This window comes from Lithobates pipiens, unplaced genomic scaffold (assembly GCF_037356315.1).
Source record: "Lithobates pipiens isolate NorthernLeopardFrog02 unplaced genomic scaffold, aLitPip1_a1.2 Scaffold_13, whole genome shotgun sequence".
Lineage (NCBI taxonomy): Eukaryota > Metazoa > Chordata > Amphibia > Anura > Ranidae > Lithobates > Lithobates pipiens.
Window position 1 is genome coordinate 301,240,340 of NW_027507718.1, and position 23,442 is coordinate 301,263,781.

The 23,442-nt window shown below is 39.5% G+C and overlaps 1 protein-coding gene across 19 annotated transcripts in view; it reads left to right on the top strand.

The window, feature by feature from the left end:
• Window positions 1–23,442, top strand: part of BLTP1 (bridge-like lipid transfer protein family member 1) — a 454,074-nt gene that overhangs the window by 117,208 nt on the left and 313,424 nt on the right. For all 19 annotated transcript variants that reach the window (XM_077476843.1, XM_077476844.1, XM_077476848.1 and 16 more), the window contains exons 10-14: window positions 3,430–3,580; window positions 7,955–8,111; window positions 15,587–15,665; window positions 18,417–18,508; window positions 20,317–20,434. In XM_077476843.1, the coding sequence (XP_077332969.1) occupies window positions 3,430–3,580; window positions 7,955–8,111; window positions 15,587–15,665; window positions 18,417–18,508; window positions 20,317–20,434 (597 nt within the window). The remainder of the gene's footprint in view (window positions 1–3,429; window positions 3,581–7,954; window positions 8,112–15,586; window positions 15,666–18,416; window positions 18,509–20,316; window positions 20,435–23,442) is intronic.

Here is a 23,442-nt window from a genome sequence, read left to right on the forward strand (position 1 = left end):
CTCGAATGAAGTTGTAGAAACATCTCAAGGATGATCAGTGGAAACAGGATGCACCTGAGCTCAGTTTTGAGTGTCATGGCAAAGTCTGTGAATACTTATGTACATGTGATGTTTTTACATTTTTTATTTTTTATTAATTTGCAACGATTTTAAACAAACTTCTTTCACGTTGTCATTATAGGGTATTGTTTGTAGAATTTTAAGGAAAATAATGAATGTAATCAATTTTGGAATGAGGCTGTAACATGACAAGATGTGGAAAAAGTGAAGCGTTGTGAATACTTTCCGGATGCACAATATATCATATACAGTTGGGTCCATGTATATTTGGACACAGGCACAATTTTTATACTTTTGGCTCTGTATGCCACCAGAATAAAATTAAAATGAAACGATCCAAATGAATTTGAAGTGCAGACTTTCAGCTTTAATTTAAGGGGTTGAACACAAATATCGATTACAAATTTTAAGTACTGCAACCATTGTTATACACAGTCCCTCCATTTTCAGGGGCTCAAATGTAATTGGACAAATTAATATAATCATAATTAAAATGTTAATTTTTAATATTTAATATTTTGTTGAGAATCCTTTACTGGTAATGACTGCCTGAAGTCTGGCATGCACATTATTAAAAACTGTATTTCCTCCTTTCTGATGCTTTGCCAGGCTCTAACTGCAGTTATCTTCACTTTTTCTTTGTTTTTGGGTTTCTGCCTTTTATTTTTACCTTCAGCAAGTGACATGCATGCTTAATTGGGTTGAAATCAGGTGATTGACTCGGTCATTGCAGAATATTCCACTTATTTTCCTTCAAAAGCTCTTGGGTTTCTTTTGCAATGTGTTTTGGATCATTGTCCATCTGTACTGTGAAGCATTTGGCTGAATGTGGGCTGGCCGTATATATCTCTAAACACTGCAGATTTCATCCGGCTGCTTCTGTCACATCATCAATAAGCACCAATGACCCAGTGCCACTGGAAGCCATGCATACCCACTGCCTCCACCATGTTTTACTGATGACGTTGTGTGCTTTGGATCATGATGTCACGTACCTGGTGTAGGAGCCCAGAAAGCAGGGAGCGACCTCTGGTAGCTCGAGAACCCCTAAAAGTGGGGACAGGGACTCTAGAGTTCAGAGGGCACAAGAGGGCACAAGTGCCAATCAGGTGTAGGATCGGTCTGGACCTCTGGAGAGGCCTCTGGAGAGGCGTAAGTAACACAGGAGCGCTGGATCAGCAGGCAGCAGGTGATGCACAGGAACTTGGCAGGGACACTGGAGCAGCTGGCAGTGAAGAGGTGTCCTGAAGTGCAGAAGAAGCCGGAGGCCGGTACACTCAGTAGGCGGGCCGGACCAGCAGGTGGCAGAAGGACACAACAGTCAAGCAGGAACAGCGGATAGCCAGGGGTAGTCAGGGTACTAGCCGGGTTGGTAACAGGCGGGCAGCAGACAGTTCCAAGGAAGAGGCAAAAGCGTAGTCAGACAGGCCAAGGGTCGGAGGCTGGCAGCAAACAGACATCGTCAGGAACAGGCCGAGTAAACAGGAATCAAGGTTAACAGAGTAGCAGATAGCAGGAACACCGGACACGCTGTAGACTGGACAGCAGGAAGGCACGCTAACAGGTTCCCTTAAGAAGCCTTCTGGGCGCCAAAAACGGTTGTACGGCGCATCTGCGTGCACCCGCGTGTAACCGTGCACCGTTCGTGACCTCGCGCACCTGCGTGCGCCCGTTTGTGACATCGCACACCCGTGTGCGCCCGTTCGTGTCATCGCACACCCGTGTGCGCCCGTTCGTGTCATCGCACACCCGCGTGCGCCTGTTCGTACTAACACGCACCCGCGTGCGCCCGTTTGCACCAATGCGCACCCGCGTGCGCCCGTTCACGCCAACGCGCGCCCTAGGATACTGGTAAGTTCTTGACATAGGAATTCTGCGGGCAGGCCTCCCATGTACCACTGGATTACTGGAACGACCATGACACATGAGCTGTTCCATGCCTTCTCCACACTTTTTTCTTCCAGTCATTCTGGTACAGATTAATCTTAGTTTCATCCATCCAAAGAAAGCTTCTCCAGAACTGATCTAGCTTTTTTTAGATGTTTTTTGGCAACGTCTAATCTGCCTTTTCTATTCGCCAGGCATATGAATGGTTTGCACCTAGTGGTGAACCCTCTGTATGTGCTCTCGTGAAGTCTCCTCTTGATCGTTGACTTTGGCAATGATACGCGCACCTCCTGGAGAGTGTCCTTCACTTGTCTGGATGTGAATGGGTTTTTCTTTACCATAGAGACGATCCTGCAATCATCCACCACTGTTGTTTTCCATGGGTGTTCAGGCCTTTTTATGTTGCTGAGCTCACCAGTGCGTTATTTCCTCAGAATGTATCAAACTGTTGGTTTGGCCACTCATAATGCTACTGCTATCTCCATGGTGGATTTTTTCCATTTTTGAAGCCTTACAGTGGCCTGTTTCACTTGCCTGTGTCAGCTCCTGAATGCATGATGTAGGTTCACAGCAATAGATTCCAAATGCAAATACCACACTTAGAATCAACTCCAGACCTTTTACCTGCTTAATTGATAAAGAAATAACAAAGGAATAGCCCACACCTGGCCATGAAACAGCTTTTGACTCAATCGTCCAATTATATTTGGTGCCTTGAAAAAAGGGGATGGCTATTCTTAAGAGCTGTAATTCCTAAACCCTTCCTCCAATTTGGATGTGCATCCCTCGAAATTAAACCTGAGCGTGTGCACTTTCAGTCCATATACATTATATAACTGTAGCTTGTATATGTTTTGGTAAATACCTGAAAAAACTAAAATTGTGCCTGTGTAGAAATAATGTATGGACCTGAATGTATACAGTGTCTTGAAAAAATATTTATACCCCTTGAAATTTTCCACATTTTGTCATTTTACAACCAAAGACATAAATGTATTTTTGGGATTTTATGTGATAGACCAACACAAAGCGGCAAGTGAAGTGGAAGGAAAATGATAAATGGTTTTCAAATTTTTTTTTTACAAATAAATATCTGAAAAGTGTGGTATTCATTTCTATTCAGCCCCCTTTACTCTGATACCCCTAACTATATATATATATATATATATATATATATACATACACGGAGGTTGGACACAATTATGGAAACAAGTATGATAAAAGAACAAAATCGTTACCTAATATGGTGTTGGACCACCTTTGGCATCCAAGACAATCTGAATTCACCTGGGCTGTCAGAGGGGCTAAAGAACAGAGGACCCATCTTAACCATTGCACCACATATGGATGTACAAAACATTTTGTTTTCTTGTTTGAAGTACTTGCTTGAATAGTAAAAAAAAAGTAATGTATATGATATTTAATATAGTAATAGATTCATAAGGTACAATGTGATCATGTATCATTTTGTTTGATGTAAAGGACTTGTCCCAGAAGACACTGTTGAAAATGTTGAAGAGGAAAGCAATTCGGAAGATGCAAAGCTGCAAGATTTACCACCTTGCTGGGGTTTAGATATTGTCTGTGGAAAAGGAACAGATTTTAACTATGGCCCATGGGCGGATAGGCAGAGGTATGCATGAATTCTGTTTTTACTCAACACAAAAAATTCCTGAAAGACATGAATATTCCTGAAAGAGTATTAGCATTTTAAAAAGAGCACTTCAGAACACACTCCCCATTAGAAAATTGTCTGTATCTGTGAGCCCTGCTTCTCGGAATTAACTGGTTTTCTACAGTAATTTTCCATAAAATGTGATCTGAGCCTCATCTGGTAATAACACACAAACAATTCTAATTTCTTGTGTCTTTATTGAACAAACCCTTTAAACATTCACAATGATGGAGGTAAAAGTTAACTCTCTGCGTTAAAGTGATTGTAAAGGTAAAGGCTTTTCATTTTAATGCATTCTCAGCATAAGTAAAAAAGAAAAAGCCTTTCCATGTCAGCTCCCCTCAGCCGCCAATCCTCTCACAGGAGGCTCCACAGCAGTGGGAGCTATTGGCTCCTTCTGCTGTCAATTAGCTCCTCAAAGCAGGGGGTGGGGCTGAGCCACACAGTGTGTTTCAATAGACACACACAGTGTGACTCAGGATCAAGCTTGCCCCCCATAGCAAGCAGCCTACCATGGGGTCACTTGTGCAAGCGGAGGAGCCAAGTCCACCAAGGGTGACCCCAAAAGTGGAGGATCAAGGCTGTTCTGTGCGCCTGTACAGAGCAAGTACGCATAACCTGATTGTTATTTTGCAAAAAAAAATCTTTAGAATCAGTTTAATAGCTGGTCAACCCTCCTTTGGCAGCAAATGCTTTCGGGAGCTCTGGATCAGACCTGCACAATGTTCATGAGGAATTTTTGACCATTCCTCCTTACAATACTTCTTCAGCTCAGACACATATGCAGGATGTCTGGTGGGAACGGCTCTCTTGAGGTCATTCCACAGCATTTCTATGAGGTTAAGGTCTGGGCTGTGACTGGGCCACTCCAAAAGGTAAATGATCTTTTTCTGAAGCCAGTCTGTGGTGGATGTGTATGGAATGTGGTGCCAAAAAAACAGTTAACCTAAATATCTGGTGATTACAAATCAATAACATTACAAATCACAATTCATCAAATACTGTACAAATAAATATAGACAGACATTCATCACTTCATAACGGTATGTGCGAAGACACAAATAAATGAAAAACAAAACTGATTTAACCATGTCAGCCCCGGAAAGTTTTACCCCCATAATGACCAGGCCATTTTTTGTGATACAGCACTATGTTATCTGGTGTGCGACACTAGCCAATTAAGATCGATGTCTTTTTGCTTTTGCTTTGGTGGTATTTGATCACCTCTGTGGTTTTTATTTTTTGCCCTATAAACAAAAATAGACAATTTTGAAAAAAAAAAACAATATTGTTTTCTGCTATAAAACACATCCAATAAAAAATGTTTAAAAATGTAATTTCATCATCAATTTAGGCCATATATGTATGTATGTATTCTGCTACATATTTTTGGTAAAAAAAAATCCCAAAAAGCTTATATTGATTGGTTTGCACAAAAGTTATAGCGTCTTCAAACTATGTGACATATTTTTGTCATTTTTATTTTGTTTTTTAATTTTTTTAAATAGTAATGGCAGTGATCAGGGATTTTTAGCGGGATTGCGGCAGACAAATCGGATCCCTACCTGACAATTTTGACACTTTTTTTGGAACCAGTAACATTATTACGATGATCAGTGCTAAAAATATCCACTTTTACTGTACTAATGACACTGGCAGGGAAGAGGTTAACAGGGGCGATCAAAGGGTTAAGTGTGTCCCTAGGAGGTGCTTGCTAACTGTATGGGAGATGGTCTGACTGAATGAAGACAGAGATCCATGTTCCTGCTTAGCAGGAACACAAGATCTTTATTTTCTCCCCTTTCAGAACGGTGATCTGCCTTGTTCAATTGGCAGATCATCGTTCTGCCTCTCTGGGGAGTAATCGCAGGTGGCCGTCGGATAGCGGGTATCTGATATCTGGCGGACCCTCTGATTGGCTCCCCACTGTCTGTTGCACGAAATGACATACAGGTATGTTATTTCGAGCAACAGAGCCGCCCTGCCGCAGTATATCTGCGGTAATCGGTTAAATTCATGTGTGTCTTTCCGTGTGGGTCAATAATCTTTATTTCATCAATTAATGTGCAACATTAACCAAAATACATAGAAATAAAAAAAATGTACCACTTCATCAATATATGTGCAAAAATAAAACAAATGTGAATGAAGAAGGAAAAAAGTCCACTAATTCATATAACTAAGTGTCAATTCCTCTGTGTGCTTTCCCCACCCGGGGTAGAGCTAGCATGCTGATCTCACACCACCAAGTCGAGGTCATGCGATGGTTATTTATGTGAGTTCTGCTGCACTGTTCATTTGTATTTTGGATTTTTACATTGTATTTTATGTTGATTGGATTGTCTTATGGAGAACTAATAAAGTACCACACTATGATCCTTCTATCTGGCTCTGGCCTGTGAGCTTGCTTCCATTCAGCCATAGCCTCAATGAGATTCCCCCTAGTGGTGAAGTATTTTACAGCCCACTGCTGTTTAAGACCCCTTCACACTGGGATGCTTCTCAGGCGTTTTAGTGCTAAAAAAAGGCGACTGCAAAGCGCCTTAAAAGCTCCTCTCAAGCCACCCTAGTGTGAAAGCCCGCGGGCTTTCACACTGGGGCAGTGCACTTGCAGCATGGTAAAAAAAAGTCCAGCAAGCAGCATCTTTGGGATGGGGCGGGAGCAGTGCCTATTAAACTGAATGGGCAGTGCTGCCGAAGAGCTATAAACCCTTTCTTCGCCGTTAGCGGGGGTTAAAAGTGCTCCGCTAGCAGCTGTAAAGCGTTGCTATAACAGCGATAAAGCACCGCTAAAACTTGTATAGAGATGACGGTCTGGTGACACTCACATGCTGATTCACTCATGGGAGAACACATAGAGGAGTTGACACATACTGTATTTGCTGGCGTATAAGACTACCTTTTACACTTAAAAAAAATGCCCAAAAATTGGGGGTCGTCTTATACGCCGGGTATACAGGTATACAATGCTGCCCGATGGATGTCAGCCCCCAAATGTCTGCTAATACTGTATGTGGCTTCAGCAACAAACAGTATACGCCGTTGAGCCAATCCCGGCGAGCGATGTATTCTATTAATGAATACAGAGCCTGCTTGGATTGGAGTAACAACCACTGCCAATCCGAGCAGGCTACATAGAGTAGCCTGCTCGGATTGGCTTTGAGAGAGAGAGAGAGAGAGAGAGAGAGAGAGAGAGAGAGAGGCAAGGGCTGATGATGCTACAGCCTCTGCCAATCCAAGCAGGCATTGTATTCATTAAAATAATACACCGCTCACCATACTTCCCTGGGTAAATCCATTCACTGATCTCCTACTACTATACATCCTGCTATTTGCCTTTGAGGTCTGAGGCACCCAAGAGGGACAGGTAAATCTGGGACATATGACGGGGGTTATTAAATGCATTTTGGTGGACAATTCCCATAGAATGTAACCCAAAAGTGGTATAGGTTTGGTTAGTGAAAAATTCTACTTTCCAGAGTTGTGGCATTCAATAGATCTCTGTTTGTGTCATTATTGTTTGATTTACTTTATGACATAACACAGCATGGCGGATGAGTAGTTGGCATTCTTGCTTTGTATTTTTTAATCGTTCTAATGTTTTTTTAAAATGGTGTTGCCTCAGAAGGGGGGTAGTCTTATACCGCGAGTATTGCCCAAAACCTATGTTTTCACTTGAAAAATAGGGGGTCGTCTTATACGCCCAGTCGTCTTATACGCCGGAAAATACGGTAGTTATTCGAATTGGTGGAACTTTCTCCTCCTTCACTCACATTCATTTTATTTTTGCACATAATTTGATCAACTGGTGACATTTTTTATTTATTTTGGTACTTTTTTAATAGAGTTTTTGCAGTTATTAAGTGATGATAGGTTGTCTGTATTTATTTGTATATTTGATGAATTGTGATTTGTAATTTTATTGATTTGTCATCATTGGGTTGACTGTTTAGTTTTTGGTGCTGCATTCCATACACATTAGGGTGGTATTTGCATATTGACCTCTGTTGCATGCTGCCAATTCCCTCCTTGTTTGCTGAGTATTCTTGCCAAACAATTCAACTTTTGTTTAGTCAGTCTACAAAACATTTTCCCAATAGGATTCCGGCTTGCCAGGGTGCTTTTTGGTTAACTGCGGGCACTCAACAATGGTTTGTTTGGAGAACAACTTCCTCCAATTTATAGACAGTTGGTCAACTGATGGATGCCCAAACACTTTGAGATTGCTCTGTCTACTATTCCACCCTTATGATATGTCAGATTTTGCTTCGCTTTTTGTTCTACCATTGATTTATTCCTGCTGTTTAACTAACCGTTTGCTTCTCCTGGCAGGGAGTGCTTGTGGAAATTTTTCTTCCCACCAGATTATCAGATTTTGAAGGTTTCTGAGATTGCGCAGCCAGGCAAACCTCGACAGATTCAGGCGTTTGAGCTAAGAATGAACATCATTGCAAATGCTACCATAGATCTTCTTTTTACCAAAAACAAAGTAAGTATCTAATCCAGTAAATTGGGTAACATATTCTTATCTTGAAATATACTGTATGTTAGGAGATTGTATGGCAAAAGCACTGGAATGCATTATTGAGATGTCACTAGAAAGATATTGTAGCTATATGTGCCGCTAGCCCATTACTGTAACTGGCTGTATTTCCCAAAGAGCTTTAAGTCAGTGAATCCAACTGTCATATCGTAATTAGGTAACACAATGGTCTTTCTGTGCTTCAGGTCCCAGTGGTAGGCTAGCTGTGTGAAATCACTGAACCATACAGGAAGCTCTATGTATGTCTTCACATTCTGTTGCAGTAGTGGAAGGATATTTTACATTTATGTACACACAGTATTCAAAATGTATTATTCACATTTAAATACATCAGGCATTAGTATGTTTAAGGTAAATATGCTGCCATAGTAAGGTTCCATGTGATTATTGCTTCATATTTCATTAAGTCACTTGTCTGGTTACACCTCTACCATATAAAGGTAGCTGATATTCTTACCTACATTATTTCATTGTTTCAATGTTCTTTGAACATCCTATAGTTAATCAAAGCAGATATCTGCTTTTATGTCCATATCTAACTTTATGCTGCTCCTATATACTCACATACACATACTCTGCCGCCCCCCCCCCCCACACTTTGTTTATTTTTTCTTCTTATATCCACTTGCTAGAGTTTTTTTTCTTTCTCCTTGGATTCACTACTAATCCTAATAACTATCAGTAGTAAGGCCTGCTTTTCTTCTGTTTGACACTACCCTTCTTTTCCCCATCAGTCTCTCTATCTCTTTGTCTCTATTCTGGCATTGTAGGATACCTGCCTGTGGCTGTTGCAGCATAGCAAATGTAGGCATTATCATAGGAAGATCAAGAACAGGGTGGGTGTGAACCAGTACATTAGTGTCCTTTTCCCAGCCTACGCTCCCCCCTCTAGTATTTTGTTGTTTCTCAGCCCCACTCTCCTTAAGGTACCTTTATGTCGAAAGCAGTTGTGCCCTTGATGAGCTTATTAAAGTGGGAGTAAACCCACTGTTTTTTTTTTTTTTTTTTGAGCATACTAGCTCATTATGAAATACCTTAGAACGAGGCCCGACATGTTCCCTTGGCGTGTGTTCCGGGTATCGTGGCTCCGCCGCTGTGAGTGGCCAGAGCCGATATATATCGTCACTCCCGCGCATGCGCGTGGTAGATTTCTTTCTGGCAGGGTCTGGCGTCTGCCGGACTTTCAGCCGAGAATCCGCTGTGCGCATGCGCTGCTGCAGTCAGCAGAGCATTGCGAGGGGAATATCTCCTAAACCGTATAGGTTTAGGAGATATTTTATTTTACCTACAGGTAAGCCTTATTATAGGCTTACCTGTAGGTTAAACTTATAAAAATGACCACACAACCACTTTAAAAAAGTTTGCTCTCTGTAAACAAAGTCCCTGATTTACCCTGTGGCAGGTAGGGAATTAGTGTTTTCGCTTGTATCTGGAGAACTGCTTAATTATTGATATTGAGACGAAAAGCACAGTGTCAACTATTAGACTCCTTTCACACTGAGGCGCTTTTCAGGAACTTTCACGCTAAAAAAAAGCACCTGAAAAGCTCACAAAAACCCATTTTCATTAAAATCAATGAATGCTTTCACACTGGGGCAGTGCGCTGGTAGGGTGGTGAAATAACACCCCTCTCCATTGAAATGAATGGAAAGCTCTTCAAAAGCTCTGTGTTTTACTGGCAGTTTATAAGCGCCTCAGTGTGAAACCTATTCGCACCTATACATGTTGCTTTTGAGCATTTCTGTAGTGTTTTTTGCTTTGCTTACTGCTGGGTTTTTTTACCGCGATTTTTTTGCGATTTTTTTTTTATGGGGTTTTGTTTGTGTGAAAAATTTGTTGTTGTTGTTTAAAAACGCAAATCATGGTAAAAATGCACTACATGCTTTTTTGGAGATTCTTCATTGAAGTCTATTGAACCAAAATGACAAAAAAAAAAAACCCATTTGCTGTTAAAATAGTCTCTGACCCTTTCCAAAAATGCAGAGACACAAAAATTTATTGATGTGAATGTATTGCATAGGAACACATGTTAAAAATAATGTCCTGTGTTTCTGCATTGGTGCGAATGGAGCCTTACTGTAACCAAGAAAGGCTTTATATTTGTATTTATTTTTTGGGTTTTCACCCGTTGGGCGTAGTTTTTGTTTTCTGCTTTTTGTTTTTGTAATGCTTTTGTTTGTAAAACTGAAAACTTTTTCTCAATAACAGCTCTATATAACATTAAAAAAAAAAAAAAAAAAAAAATATATATATATATATATATATATATATATATATATATATATATATATATAAAATATAAAAAAGAAAAACTTTTGCCAGTGCAGCACTTTTACTTACACAGGTTTCTGAGTTGACAACTCCTCATAATATATACAAAACAATATCTATGCTATTAATTCAGTTAATTTAATGCCTTATGCACAAGTCTTCAAAAGAACCTATGTAAGTTCATATGTCAAAACCCATTAGGATATATCATGTTCTGCATTGAACCCTTTTTGCTGCTTTTTCAATTATGTTCATCCTGTCGTGAACTATAAAATAAACATTTGCCATAAAGATGCAATAGATTAATATTCCAGACAGAAGCTTGTGATATCTGCAATTCTGAAGGCAAAATGCTATCTGTAGGACATAAAATTCACACATATAGAGATCTACAGCTTCTGCTAGAGCCTCTGTACATAGGCAGTCAGAAGTTAGTAATAACTAATAGAGAAAAACATACTTCATTGACATGTTCAGGAAAAAATGGAACTTGTTAAAGATACATTTGAATTTGAGGTAACCACTTCAGCCCCGGAAGGATTTACCCCCTTAATGACCAGACCATTTTTTGCGATACAGCACTGTATCGCTTTAACTGACAATTGCGCGGTCGTGCGACTTTGTACCCAAACAAAATTGATGTCATTTTTCCCCCACAAATGGAGCTTTCTTTTGGTAGTATTTGATCACCTCTGCAGCTTTTATTTTTTGCGCTGTCAACAAAAAAGAGAGCCAATTTTGAAAAAAAAAAAAAAGCATTATTTTTTACTTTTTGCTATAATAAACATCCCCCTAAAAATTATAAAAATACAAATTTCTTCTTCAGTTTAGGCTGATATGTTGTATTCGACATATTTTTGGTTAAAAAAATTGCGGCGATCTGCGATTTTTTATTGGGATTGTGTCATTGCGTGGGGGGGGGGGGGGGCAGATCATACACTTTTGACACATTTTTGGGACCACTGACATTTATATAGCGAATTACTGTATAGATGTCACTGGCAGGGAAGGGGTTAACACTAGAGGCCGATCAAGAGGTTGAATGTGTGTCCTAAGGAGTGATTCTAACTGTGGGAGGATGGGACTGCCTGAAGGAGGAGACATATCGTTGTTTATACTTACTCTGTTGACATTGACAGATCTTCATTCTGTGTCTCTCAGGAGCGATCACGCATGCCCGGGCGAATGACACAGCCGTGGTCTTAAAGCGGCCAACGTATACCTATGGCGATTTGCCAGGCGAGCCAATCTGCAGCAGTATAACTGTGGCGACTGGTCGTCTAGTGGTTAAACAGAAATTAAATGAAGCCATTCATAAGAAACTTTTGTCTGTTAAAGATTCATGTGGGTATCTATGACCATGGCACATGGCCCACACATAATAAAAACTAACTCTAAACCTACTATCAGCCACACTGTAAGCCTAATCTATTTAGCCCTGTAAAGAAAAAAAAATCACTATAGCTCCAGTCCCACGCTGAGCTGTCAGCAGCAGCTTCAGCTTGTAGGAGTGTCCAGCAGAGACAGCCGACAACGGAAGCCCCATAATAACTCTGTGGTTACTTCCGTCACTTCCCAGACATTTCCCTACCATTGTCGGCTGTCTTCAGCACAGAGAGGATGCTGCTGCAGAACAGGTAAGCATAGCGATTTTTTTTTTCCTTTACAGGGCCAGATAGATTAATCTTAGAATGTGGCTGAGAGTAGTTTTAAAGTTAGTTAGGTTTTGCCTTTACTTCCACTTTATTCAAGGAAGAGTTCACTTTTGTACCATTGGGTTATGTTCCACTTCTAGGTAAATGGACACTGGTAAATGGCAAAACCTACCTTTGCGCTGCATAACCCCTCCCTCTCACAGCATTGCCTCTGTTTTTTGCTAGTGTCCTTATGTGATGGACATATCTCTCTCTGCTGAGAAAGTTTCACCTTTTATGGTGCTATTTGACTGTTCTAGTAAGTTTGCATGCAGCTGGTGAGCCTTCAGTTATTTGTGAAGCAGCTTTTATCTGGATTGGTCCCTACAAAATTCAGTGCCTGGAGGGACTGTACATGTACTCGAGTAAACACGTATATAGCATACGGGCAAACGCCTTTTCATTGTACACGTTTATGCGAGTACCGCTGTCAACCCTCAAGCCGCTCCCTACAGCCACTCATTTCTTAAAGCATGCACCTCTATGTTATAAAGGTTTACCAAAATGTCAGTGTACACTGTGTGCAACAGCTATTCATTTTTGTATGCAACACCTGTACTTTGGCATGTGGATAAACTCTAAAGTTGTAGTTTGTATGAACTAATCGACCTTGTGCATGAGGTTAAATAAAAATATTCTCTTCCAAGGATGGCATTTGTATTCACTGGACAAACATCACATGCTTACATTAGTGAACACAAGGTCATTCAAAACTTTAGCGATTGCATATCTGTGAGAAAGTTGTGATCATTTACCGGGTTTATTCACAATAAACCCCAAGGAAATAAAAATATATGAATCCAAATCTGCTACCAAATTAACATCTGTCCCAAAAAAAAAAACTATTAAAAATATAGTCTGGTAAACATCGCCAAAACAGAAAAACACTCAAGGTGATTTACCCTCATTTTACCATTCCACTATGTTACATTAAAGCCTCACTAATGTGATCTCATTTTAATTAGCAGACTTTGTATATTGTATTTCGGAGTTAATTGATAGGGGTGTGCAAATTACAAAAGCGCTGTGTTGGGGAAAAATTACAAGAAGACTACATTTTTTCGAATTGTTTTAGTATTATTACAGTATTACAAAGGAAATAAAAAAATATATGTATTCAAATTTGCTACCAAATAAAAGCCTTGTTTGTCCTTAGAAAAATTTTTAATTTTTTTTTTGTTTTTACATTTTGTTTTGTTTTCAATTCAGGTAATTCTGAAATAAGACTATTAAATGTTCAAAACACAAAGTCTAACAGTTCAAATTGTTTTCTGTTTGACATTTTTGGGGTCAGATAGGACCTTTGTTGTAATTTCATAGTGTGAGAAAAAAAAGATTCAGAAATAAAATCTAACACAGTTGTTTCCACACCATATATTTTCACCATAACTTGGAAGAAAATTGCAACATTGATATTGTTTGATTCAAGACAAATTAAAGGATAGGTTCACCTTTAGGAACATGTTACATGTTAGAACCATATTTAGGAGATAATATGTGCCTATGAACTCGCCTCATATTGCCAGTTGATGGGGGATCTTCTCCCCACATCCACTGTCACTTTTTAAAACCAGAGCAGCTATGTTGAGTTCCACCTTGGCAGATGGATTTGCAGTTTGAATGGGTTGCCAACATGCTCGTAGTTCATTAATTCTTCCTCTAGCTCTGTAACTGAAAAACTGTACAGGGATACAGGCACAAAGCTGGAGCCTGACACTGCACCCATGATCTGTTGAAAGAAAAAAAAAAGTAAATGCACAACGACGCAAAAAAAATACATATATATATTTTTTGGTAAGGTGAACCTATCCTTTAAAAAATGCTTTTATTAAAAAACAAAAAACAAAAAAAAAAACACTGGGGTTCATTTACTAAAACTGGAGAGTGCAAGGTCTGGTGCAGATCTGCATATAAACCAATCAGCTTCCAGGCTTATTTTGTCAAAGCTTAATTGAACAAGCTGAAGTTGGAAGCCAATTGGCTACCATACAGAACTGCACCATATCTTGCACTCTCCGGTTTTAGTAAATCAACCCCATTTAAAGACTTCCAGCCCAAGGCTGTCATATGACCTCCTCAGTGGGAATATCTGAATGATGCCTGCAGCCACAGGCATCATTCAGATATCCTTATTTTCAGCCGGCGATTCTTTGCATCATAAGAACAATCATAGGGGCATTCCACCTCTTGAACGATCTTACAGGCGACGGGAGGGGACATCCCCCTCTCCTGGTGCTTCTCCGGGCTCTCCCGTGCAATCGGGGAACCGGAGAAAGAATTGCCCGCCACCGGATGATGACCATAGAGATTTCTGGTGACCAGATGGTCACCAGTCATCTCTATGACCGTCTGAGGCCCGGGCGTCATGTTCAGCCATGATAGTAAACAAAGCCGCAATCGTGGCTGGTAAGCATGAGATCGTGAATTATTTTTTTTGATCTCATGCTTTCCAGCCTGGAGGAGAGATGTGGGGTCTTTTTGACCCCGCATCTCTCCATAACATGAACCTGTCGCTCACCATTCCTATTACAAGGAATGTTTACATGTATTCCTTGTAATAGGAATAAAAGTGCTAAAAAAAATGTAAACAAAAAAGTGTAAAAATAAAATAAAGTAAAATAAACAATAAAAAAATGTTTTTTAAATCGCCCCTGTCCCTGGTAGCTCATGCTCAGAAGCGAACGCACACATATGTAAACCCTGCTCAAACCACACATGTGAGGTATCGCCGCGTGCGTTAGAGCACAAGCAACAATTTTAGCACTAAACCTCCCATGTAACTCAAAAAAAAAAAAGTGTTGCCTATGGAGATTTTCAAGTAATGATGTTTGGCGCCATTCCCTGAGTGTGCACAATTTTCAAGTGTGACGTGTTGGGTATCTATTTACTCAGCATAACATCATCTTTCACATTGTATAAAAAAAAAAATTGGGCTTACTTTACTGTTTTTTTTTATTTTTTAATTCATGAAACTTTTTTTTTCTCAAAAAAAAATGCGTTTGAAAAATTGTTGCGCAAATACTGTGTGAGTTAAAAACTTGCAACGACCGCCATTTTATTCCCTAGGGTGTCTGCTAAAAAAAAGAATGTTTGGGGGTTCTAAATAATTTTCTAGCAAAAAATTATGATTTTTACGTGTAGGAGAGGAGTGCCAGAATAGGCCGGTATGGATGTGATTAAAGTATCAAAAGAAAGTACTGTCTGCCCCAAAAAATAATATCAAGATTGGCTAACTTGAATGCAAAACAATGTAGGAAATTTAGCACATTTGAAAAACTTGAAAAAAAGACCTGGAACTCAAGGGGGTTTACATAGGGTAAAGGTGCTTGGATTCAAGTGGTTAAGAAAAAACCAGGGCAGAAGTAACATCCACATGTAGATGCACATTGTACTGCCATATGGGAACATTTTCTTCCAGTAGAGTTTGCATTAGTTAACATGCACTTTCTTCTACAGGAAACAAATGCCGTGCATGTGAACGTGTGGGCAGGATCTTATTTGGAAGTGAACATTCCCATGACTGTCACAGAAAATGGTAAGATATTTTACGAGCATATTGGTGCAAAACTACAGTAACCTTCATAACACACAATCTGTTAGATGTAATGAACTAGTCTTCCCTACAGAAAACTAGACAACGCATCATTTTCAGATCGGCTCTAATGCTTAGTCATGTAATGTTTGCTGAGAAAATGTTTCTTTGTGGCACCCATTTCTCTGCAGAATAAGTTGTGCCTTTATTGCATGTTGCAGTTACTCCTCAGTCAGGGATATTATAAAAAATAGTCTATGCAATAAACAAGTTGACAAGCTGTTTTTGAATTTTGAATTTCTGCACCTTTGCTTGGACAACATGTAAATTTTAATAGCCATTACAAACAAGGAATCAGGCAAGTTTCATGATGCTGTAGCATTTAATTTTTTTAAATCTATGTCTGACTAGTATTTTCCAACGCTCTGATAAAGAAAACATTGTTTTTTTTATATGTAGCACATTTTGTTTACAGTCATAGTGTGCAAAATAGGTTTGTGAATGCATTGCAGTTCTTCAGTACATGACTGTTCTCCTTTCATCTTTATACAGTCCCTTCTTTAAATAAAAATTTTTATCTGACATTTTGCCAAGCCATATCTTATATGCGTGAACACAGAACGGAATGATTTTTTTATTTTTGCTGATCTAATATCTACATTTTGGGACTTATGCAATATTTAACGTTATATAAAGGGGTGGGTTTTTTTTTTTTTGTAAAACACTGCATTATTTTTTTTCTGCGCTATAAACAAAAAAAGACTGACAATTTAAAAAAACAAAAAACAAATAACCTATCCATTAAAAAAAATGTTAAAATCAAATTTCTTCATCAATTTAGGCCAATATGTATTCTGCTACATATTTTTGGTAAAAAAATCCCAATAAGCATATATTGATTGGTCCGCAAGACGGGACGGGCTCTTTACCTTCCCGTGATGATCTCCCCTCTCTGGCTGAGCCGCTGTCCAGCCATGGTCACAGTGGTGGCTGGTGGGTTGGTTGTTATTCTCCTCCGGCCGTGCTCTTCACCTGGCGTTTTGGCCAATCAGCAAACGGGTCTCATGACCCGCTTCCTGATTGGCGGGGAGGAGATTCAGTGTGAAAATTGTGAATATTTATTCACTATTGTCACACAACTGGGTTGGCTCGGAGAGCAGTACTGAGACCACCCTTTTTTGAAGCCTATTAGAGCCTCTGGCTCTAATCATGCTGGGCGCATGGATGGGGGGGCGCCCCTGATATACATGATAATGCACACAGCGGCCGCCCTGTAGAAGGAAAACTGCTATAGGGCAGTCAGCAAGTGCTTAACTGGCGATTACTCGGTCATGCAACACTGTATGCAAATTAAGTTTTTATCATTTTTTTCACACAAATAGAGCTTTGTTTTGGTGGTATTTAATCATCACTGGGTTTTTTTTTTATTTGTTGCTATATAAATGAAAAAAAATACAGAAAAAAATACATTTAAAAAAAAAAAAATACATTAGCAAATCATTTTTCTTCATAAGTATAAGCCTGAAATGTAGTCTGCTACATTTACATAAAGTATATATATCAATGTACATTATTTAGCCTGGATGAAAATTATAGAGTCTACAAACTATGGTATATATATTTGATCAATCCTGATCTACTGATCTCATTTCTTGAGGCCCAATAAAGGCCAGGACAGTACAATTACTCTGCAAATTTCCCCTTTTTTTGCAAAGTATTTTGTAAGAGGCGAGTTTTTTTTAAGTTGTCATTTTTTGTCACAATTTTTTGGAAAATGAAGAAATTAAATTACATTTTCACATATATTTTTTTTTTTACATACTGTCACCAGTTCAGCAGAGCATCATCATATTACTTGTGTGGTGGTGATAAGGGATACTGACTGGTGACTGCATGTAAAATAATAATAATAATAATTTTTTATTAAAAATTTAAAACTTTTTTTGCTATTGTATTTTTGCATACTGTCATCAGAGTAGCTCAGAGCCACCATAGTGGCACTGCTGCTCTGGGGAGTGATTCAGGAATTTTTTTACACTATTATTGCTTATAACAATGGTGATCACTGGTGAGTGCCCATCTGTGCCACCTAACAGTACCACCCATAAGTACCCATCAGTGCCACCTATGAGTGCCCACCAGTGCCACATATCAGTGCCCTTCAGTGCAGCCATATCAGTGCCCGTCATTGAAGAAGAAAGTGTACTTATTTACAAAAAAATTTAACAGAAACAAAGAAAACCTTTTTTTTCCCAAAAAATTTATTTTGTTGCGCAAAAAATTTAAAATCGCAGAGGTGATCAAATACCACCAAAATAAAGCTCTATTTGTGGGAACAAAATGATAAGAAAATTTGGTTGGCTACAGTGTAGTATAACTGCATAGTTGTCGTTCAAATTGCAAAAGCGCTGAAAGCTGAAAATTTGCTTGGGCAGGATGGTGTCTGAGTGCCTAGTATTGAAGTGGTTAAAGAGGGAAAAATACAACATCAACTGGCATTATCTATAGAGTTAATTTAGGATGTAGAAAACTTGAGGGTGACTATGAAAGTCAATTGGAAATACTGTAGGATTGGATGATGAGGATTTTGCTTCAAATATGGAATTTTACTGAGAGTTAAAATTGAATAAAAATATATGAAATAAAAAATCCTGACAGAGATTCCTACTTTGGCTTTTGGTTATTGTAATTTATTTAGTTTTCATGTTTTTTTTTCTTGTTGCGTAACATTTTTTTTCTTTTGTTTGTTTTTAGGTTACTCTCCAACAATTAAAGGACAGTTATTACATGTTGATACTACAACTAGTATGCAATTCCGGTCTCTTCTTGAAGCTGAAATGCTTGCAGTAAGTTTGTGTTTAATTATTATTTGTGTTATATTGTTAATGTATATATTTTTCTCTGCCCTATCTAGTATCATAAGTGATATGGGAGAGAACAAGGTTGCTTAGGTAACTTTCCATTATAAATTAAAGAGGAACTACAGCCATTGTTAAAAAATAAAAAACAGTCAGCAGCTACAACTACTGTAGCTGCAGATTTTTAAGAAAGAGACACTTCCCAGCCCAAGAGTCCAGCGCCATCTTCACCCAGGTCGATTCCTTGCCGGTGTTCGGATCCCCAACACCGTTAACTTGAAAGTGGGAAGCTAGCTGAGACGTCCTACTGTGTCACAGCTGGCTCCCCACTGTGCATGCGTGATAGTGCTGGGCTTTCAAACTGGTTCTGCAGCTTCCTGTGACATGTCAAGTGCTCAAAACTTTTGCAATTCTAGGTGGGAACAGGTACCTATCAATAAAAATTACCCACTGCAAGAAAATAAATAAAAAAAACTGTCAATAATAGTAGAGGAGTCGTGTGTGCTTCCATATTTTCTTTCTTCACAGCTAATAATCAGGTGAGACGAGCCCTTGGGGGCTTTACCCGGCTGTGTTTGAAGCTTCGGGGCAATCCAGTAGAGCTTTAAGCGACTCCCTGTGTTTATCTGGGTACCTGTCAATAATAGTAGAGGAGGGGGAAGGAGAAGAATGATTGGAACTTTTACTTTTAAGTAAAGTTCCACCATAAGGAGCAACTTTATTCCTTCAAATCAGGAGAGACCAGTTAAAATGACTAGGGTATTGTATTATATTTGGATGTGTGAATGTGTTTTATCTAAGTCTGTGGTGGGACAGTAAGACAAACCTGCTTACTTCTGGTTTGGTGTGGTATGGAGAATGGTTTTATGTGGATATCCTAGTAATATAAAACAAAAATTTTATCAAAATGAGCTCAGCCTGGGATCTCAAGATGGAAATATGCAATCTAATTAAAAAAGAGAATGTTTATTGTACACAAATCAACAAACATAATTCTTCTGGGTGTAGTTGTCCCAGACTGAATACAATGTTTAATCCTATAGTCATCTTCTAGATTCACTATATTTTCTTCCTGTGCAAATCTTTTAAAATATTAAATTGGTTGTAAAGGCATATTTTTGCTACAGGGGCACTTGTGTGGGCACGCTCCTGAGCCGGGCTGTGCGACTGCTTTCTCCACACAGGATTTGAATGACAGCAGCAGGAGCCACCCTCTGCTGCCTCTGTGTCCTTTAAAAACAGGATAGCAGCCCCGCTGCAGACAGGCACAGAGCTGGATCGAAAGAGGAGCCAGTTATAATGCAGAGAATGCATTAAAGTGGAAAAAAAAAGCTTTATGCCTTTAGAACCACTTTAAAAGCTTGTTGACATTATGTGCAGAAACCTGTGTTTTCTGTCCTATAGAAGAATGCAGGTCTTTGCAAGGACACACAGAATATATTTTTCTATGTGCCCTGTTCACACATCAGCACATGTCAATGTGTGTAAATACACACTCATACATGCATAAAACGCATATAAATGCCTATTTCTGCATATCAGTTCTGTGCATTTTTTTTCATGAGTTTTTATGCGTATGTAGTGTGAATGAACCCTAAACAATCAATATACACAGATGATTAAGATATTGTATGCTTTATTTGGTCCTAACGAGGTAAATAATGTAAGAATTCTTTTGTTGATACCAGTGATTAATTTTCAAGGCTTGCGCACCAAGAATGGCAATAGTTATAGCTAGTTTATTTCTTTCTTTACATCAGTTTATTAAAGTATGTGTCTTGTTTCTCTCCCCTTAGTTTCATATAAATGCTAGTTACCCACGGGTGTGGAATATGCCCCAATCATGGCAATGTGAACTTGAAGTGTACAAGGCAACATACCACTTTATATTTGCTCAAAAAGGCTTTTTCACAGGTAAGTAACATTATTTGGTATAGCATTACCAAGATCACTGACAGATTATTTATTTTTTTAAGCCTGTAATTTGCACTCTTGTAAAGTTGGTGCTTTTTTATAAATAATAATAAAGTGGTTTAGTGGTAGTTCCTACAACTGTTTTTGAGCCACTTGATGGCATCCAGTATATTTATGATGTTGCATATGCCGCAAATTTTCATAAGTATTCAGCGTAAAGTGCTAGCTAAGTCTCCAGCACATCCTCCTCCACTGTATTTTACAAATGAATACGTTTACTTATATAAAAATATGTAGGTCACTATGAGCTTTGTAATCTTCTTGCGTTCTGCACTGCAATGTGTCAGATCATACTCGGCCTATTTAAGCTTCATACTGCCTCTTCACTGGTCAGAATTCTTCACCTCTAACCTTACTATTGTGTATACACCTATAAGAAGTGTGCAAAAACCAAGGAAGGATGCATACAAGGACTGTTTTAGTTTAAAATAATTTTAGTTTTGAAAGCCCCTGACAGATAACATTTATAAAAGGCACCACATATCTAAACTCATTTAGTCTGTGAAACTTCTAGGGACATACTGGTTCCTTTTCCATATTAACCCTTGCAAGGCCTTATGTAGGCCTTAATGTATTGTAAAGCTTCACATGAAAATGGAACAGAGGTAATATAAACAGTGTGAACAAGTCGCCAGTGTGAGAAGGAGATGGAGAGTCTTAACCAATGAAAAATTAACAGGAGCGGTACAAATCTGGAGCAAGCTTGGGAGTTTCTGACATGATTAGTGCAGAGCAGAACTTAAGGAAATTTAGAAAGCTTATTGACATACATAATTTTGTGAGGTCAACACAATCTGGTAAGTGACTTCCTTTCACAGTACATAGTAGATGGACATGTGAGGCTCTCAATATATGTGCTGCCAAAACAACTGTACTGCTAATAGTTACCTACAACCGGCCACTTGCTTTTGAACTTTCAGTTTTGAATCAGTCTGTGATATTTTGTTGCAAATGTATTTCTAGCATACTTTTTTTTGGTTTTAATCATTCAGAAGTAGTTTTCTGTTGGAAAATTTTTAGATATGGTTTTAAATGTGATTAAGCAAATATCAAAGAACATACACATCAGCACTGCTTTTATTAGACATTTGACCTGTGCTTCAAAGCTAATCTATTCGGTTCAATACCATATTTACAATAGTTAGCTCACCTCTTTAGTAACTGTTTTGAGATACATAATCATGGGATATGGACAGGACATGGCATACTGGCCTAGGATGGAATGCCAGGGAAAAAAAATACAGACCACTCTGAAAAAAAAAACCTTGCTATTAATGCAGAGGGTTTAATACTGGTGAAGGCATGGACCAAAGCATTATTTGCAGAGGGAGGTTCTGCTATAACAGAAAGTTTCATTATTTTTGGTATTTAGTTGTCATTAAGTTTTGAATTAAAGCGGAGCTCCACCCAAAAGTGGAAGCTCCAATTATTTAAGTTCTACGTTTTTCTTGACATGCTATACATTTTCTGAACTTTCCTGATAGCTTGTTGGGAACATACCCATCACTGAAAAGCTCATATTGTACTAGACTTTAACATCAAAATTTCTCTTACGTTCATTGATGGACACAGCTGTTCTTCAGACAGGCGCAGCGGCCATCTTCCTATGGTCTGATTGTGGTATGTATGCCATTTTCCTGTAGTCTTGTGTGACGGACATTTTTTCGGTTGGTCCCTCCATGCTGGTATAGTGTTGTGTTGGAGGCCTGGGCTGTTGCGGTCATTTTGTTGGAGATTGCTTGGCGGCCATTTGCTGTAGGCAGCGGCCATTTTTCCTACCACTAGTGTTCCTCTGGGTGCTTCCTGAGGATGGCTTTTCTTTCCTCTGGACTGGTTGGTGTGCTGGCACACACAGCCCTCCTTCTCCTGGTAAACTTTCTGTTCTTCTCCCCTGCAACTGGGGTGCGGTGGTGGTGAGTGCTGGGGTAACCTCCCTCTCTTTTGCGGCTGGTTAAAGTATTTTTTTTGGTGCTTCTGCTCTCAGGTGGACTTCCTTTGGCGGTCTCTCCCCCCCCCCCCCCCCGGAATCCTTATGGAATCCCAGGCTCATGCTTCCGCGCCATGGAGGCAATGGATCTTTCAGACCCTCCTATCCCACTGGATGACTTGTTGGCAATCCTCAAAGCCCTTGTCTCCCGGGTGGAGGTGGTGTGCCGGGTCATAAGGCCATTAAATAGAGCCCCCTCTTTGTAAGTCTCTGATACTGAGTCAGGCTCCGCTTCAGCTGTGGTGCTAGTTTTTCCACACTACTGGGTCCACGTGGTGATGTCTTCCAGTTACAAAATAGTTTTGTTCCTGTCCACCAGAGCAATTCTTTCCCTCCAATCTTTTCCTTTCTTTAACTCACGTGCAGGCTGCTTATGGGGTGGTGCATAATCTCCTACTCCAGGGGATGATCGCCCTGGGTCCGCACTTGGAGAGATTTTGGGGATTCAACTCCAAACCTTTTTATGGTCCCAGTGACAAAAGGGGTGCGTCCAGTCTTCGATCTCAAGGCTGTGAGCTGGAAGCCCCAGTCAGCTGTTAGCTGCCCGTGGTTATTAAAAGCCAGGTTCTGAGAGACAGTGTTGTTGGACTCTGTTATTCCTACCTTGCTGAAGGCCCCTGACTTCATGTCTACTAACAGAAGATCTATCATCGCACTTGGAGAGCTTATATCTCATGGTGCGAGGCTATAGGTTTTTTTTATCACATGCCGTCTCGTGGCTTGGGTTTTGGCCTTTCCCCAATGGGGCATTGAGCACAGGCTTGCCTTGAATACCGTCAACGGTCAGGTCTCTGCTCTTGCACTCCTTGAAATGTCTGCTGGCTACACACTGTTTAATTTGTATATTTATCCAAGGGGTGCGTCATGTGCCTTCTCGGATGCCATTGTGGATCCGAAACCTGGTTCATTGACGGACACAACATCCACCCTCTTTTTGTTTTTTTTTCTTGTACTGCTTTGT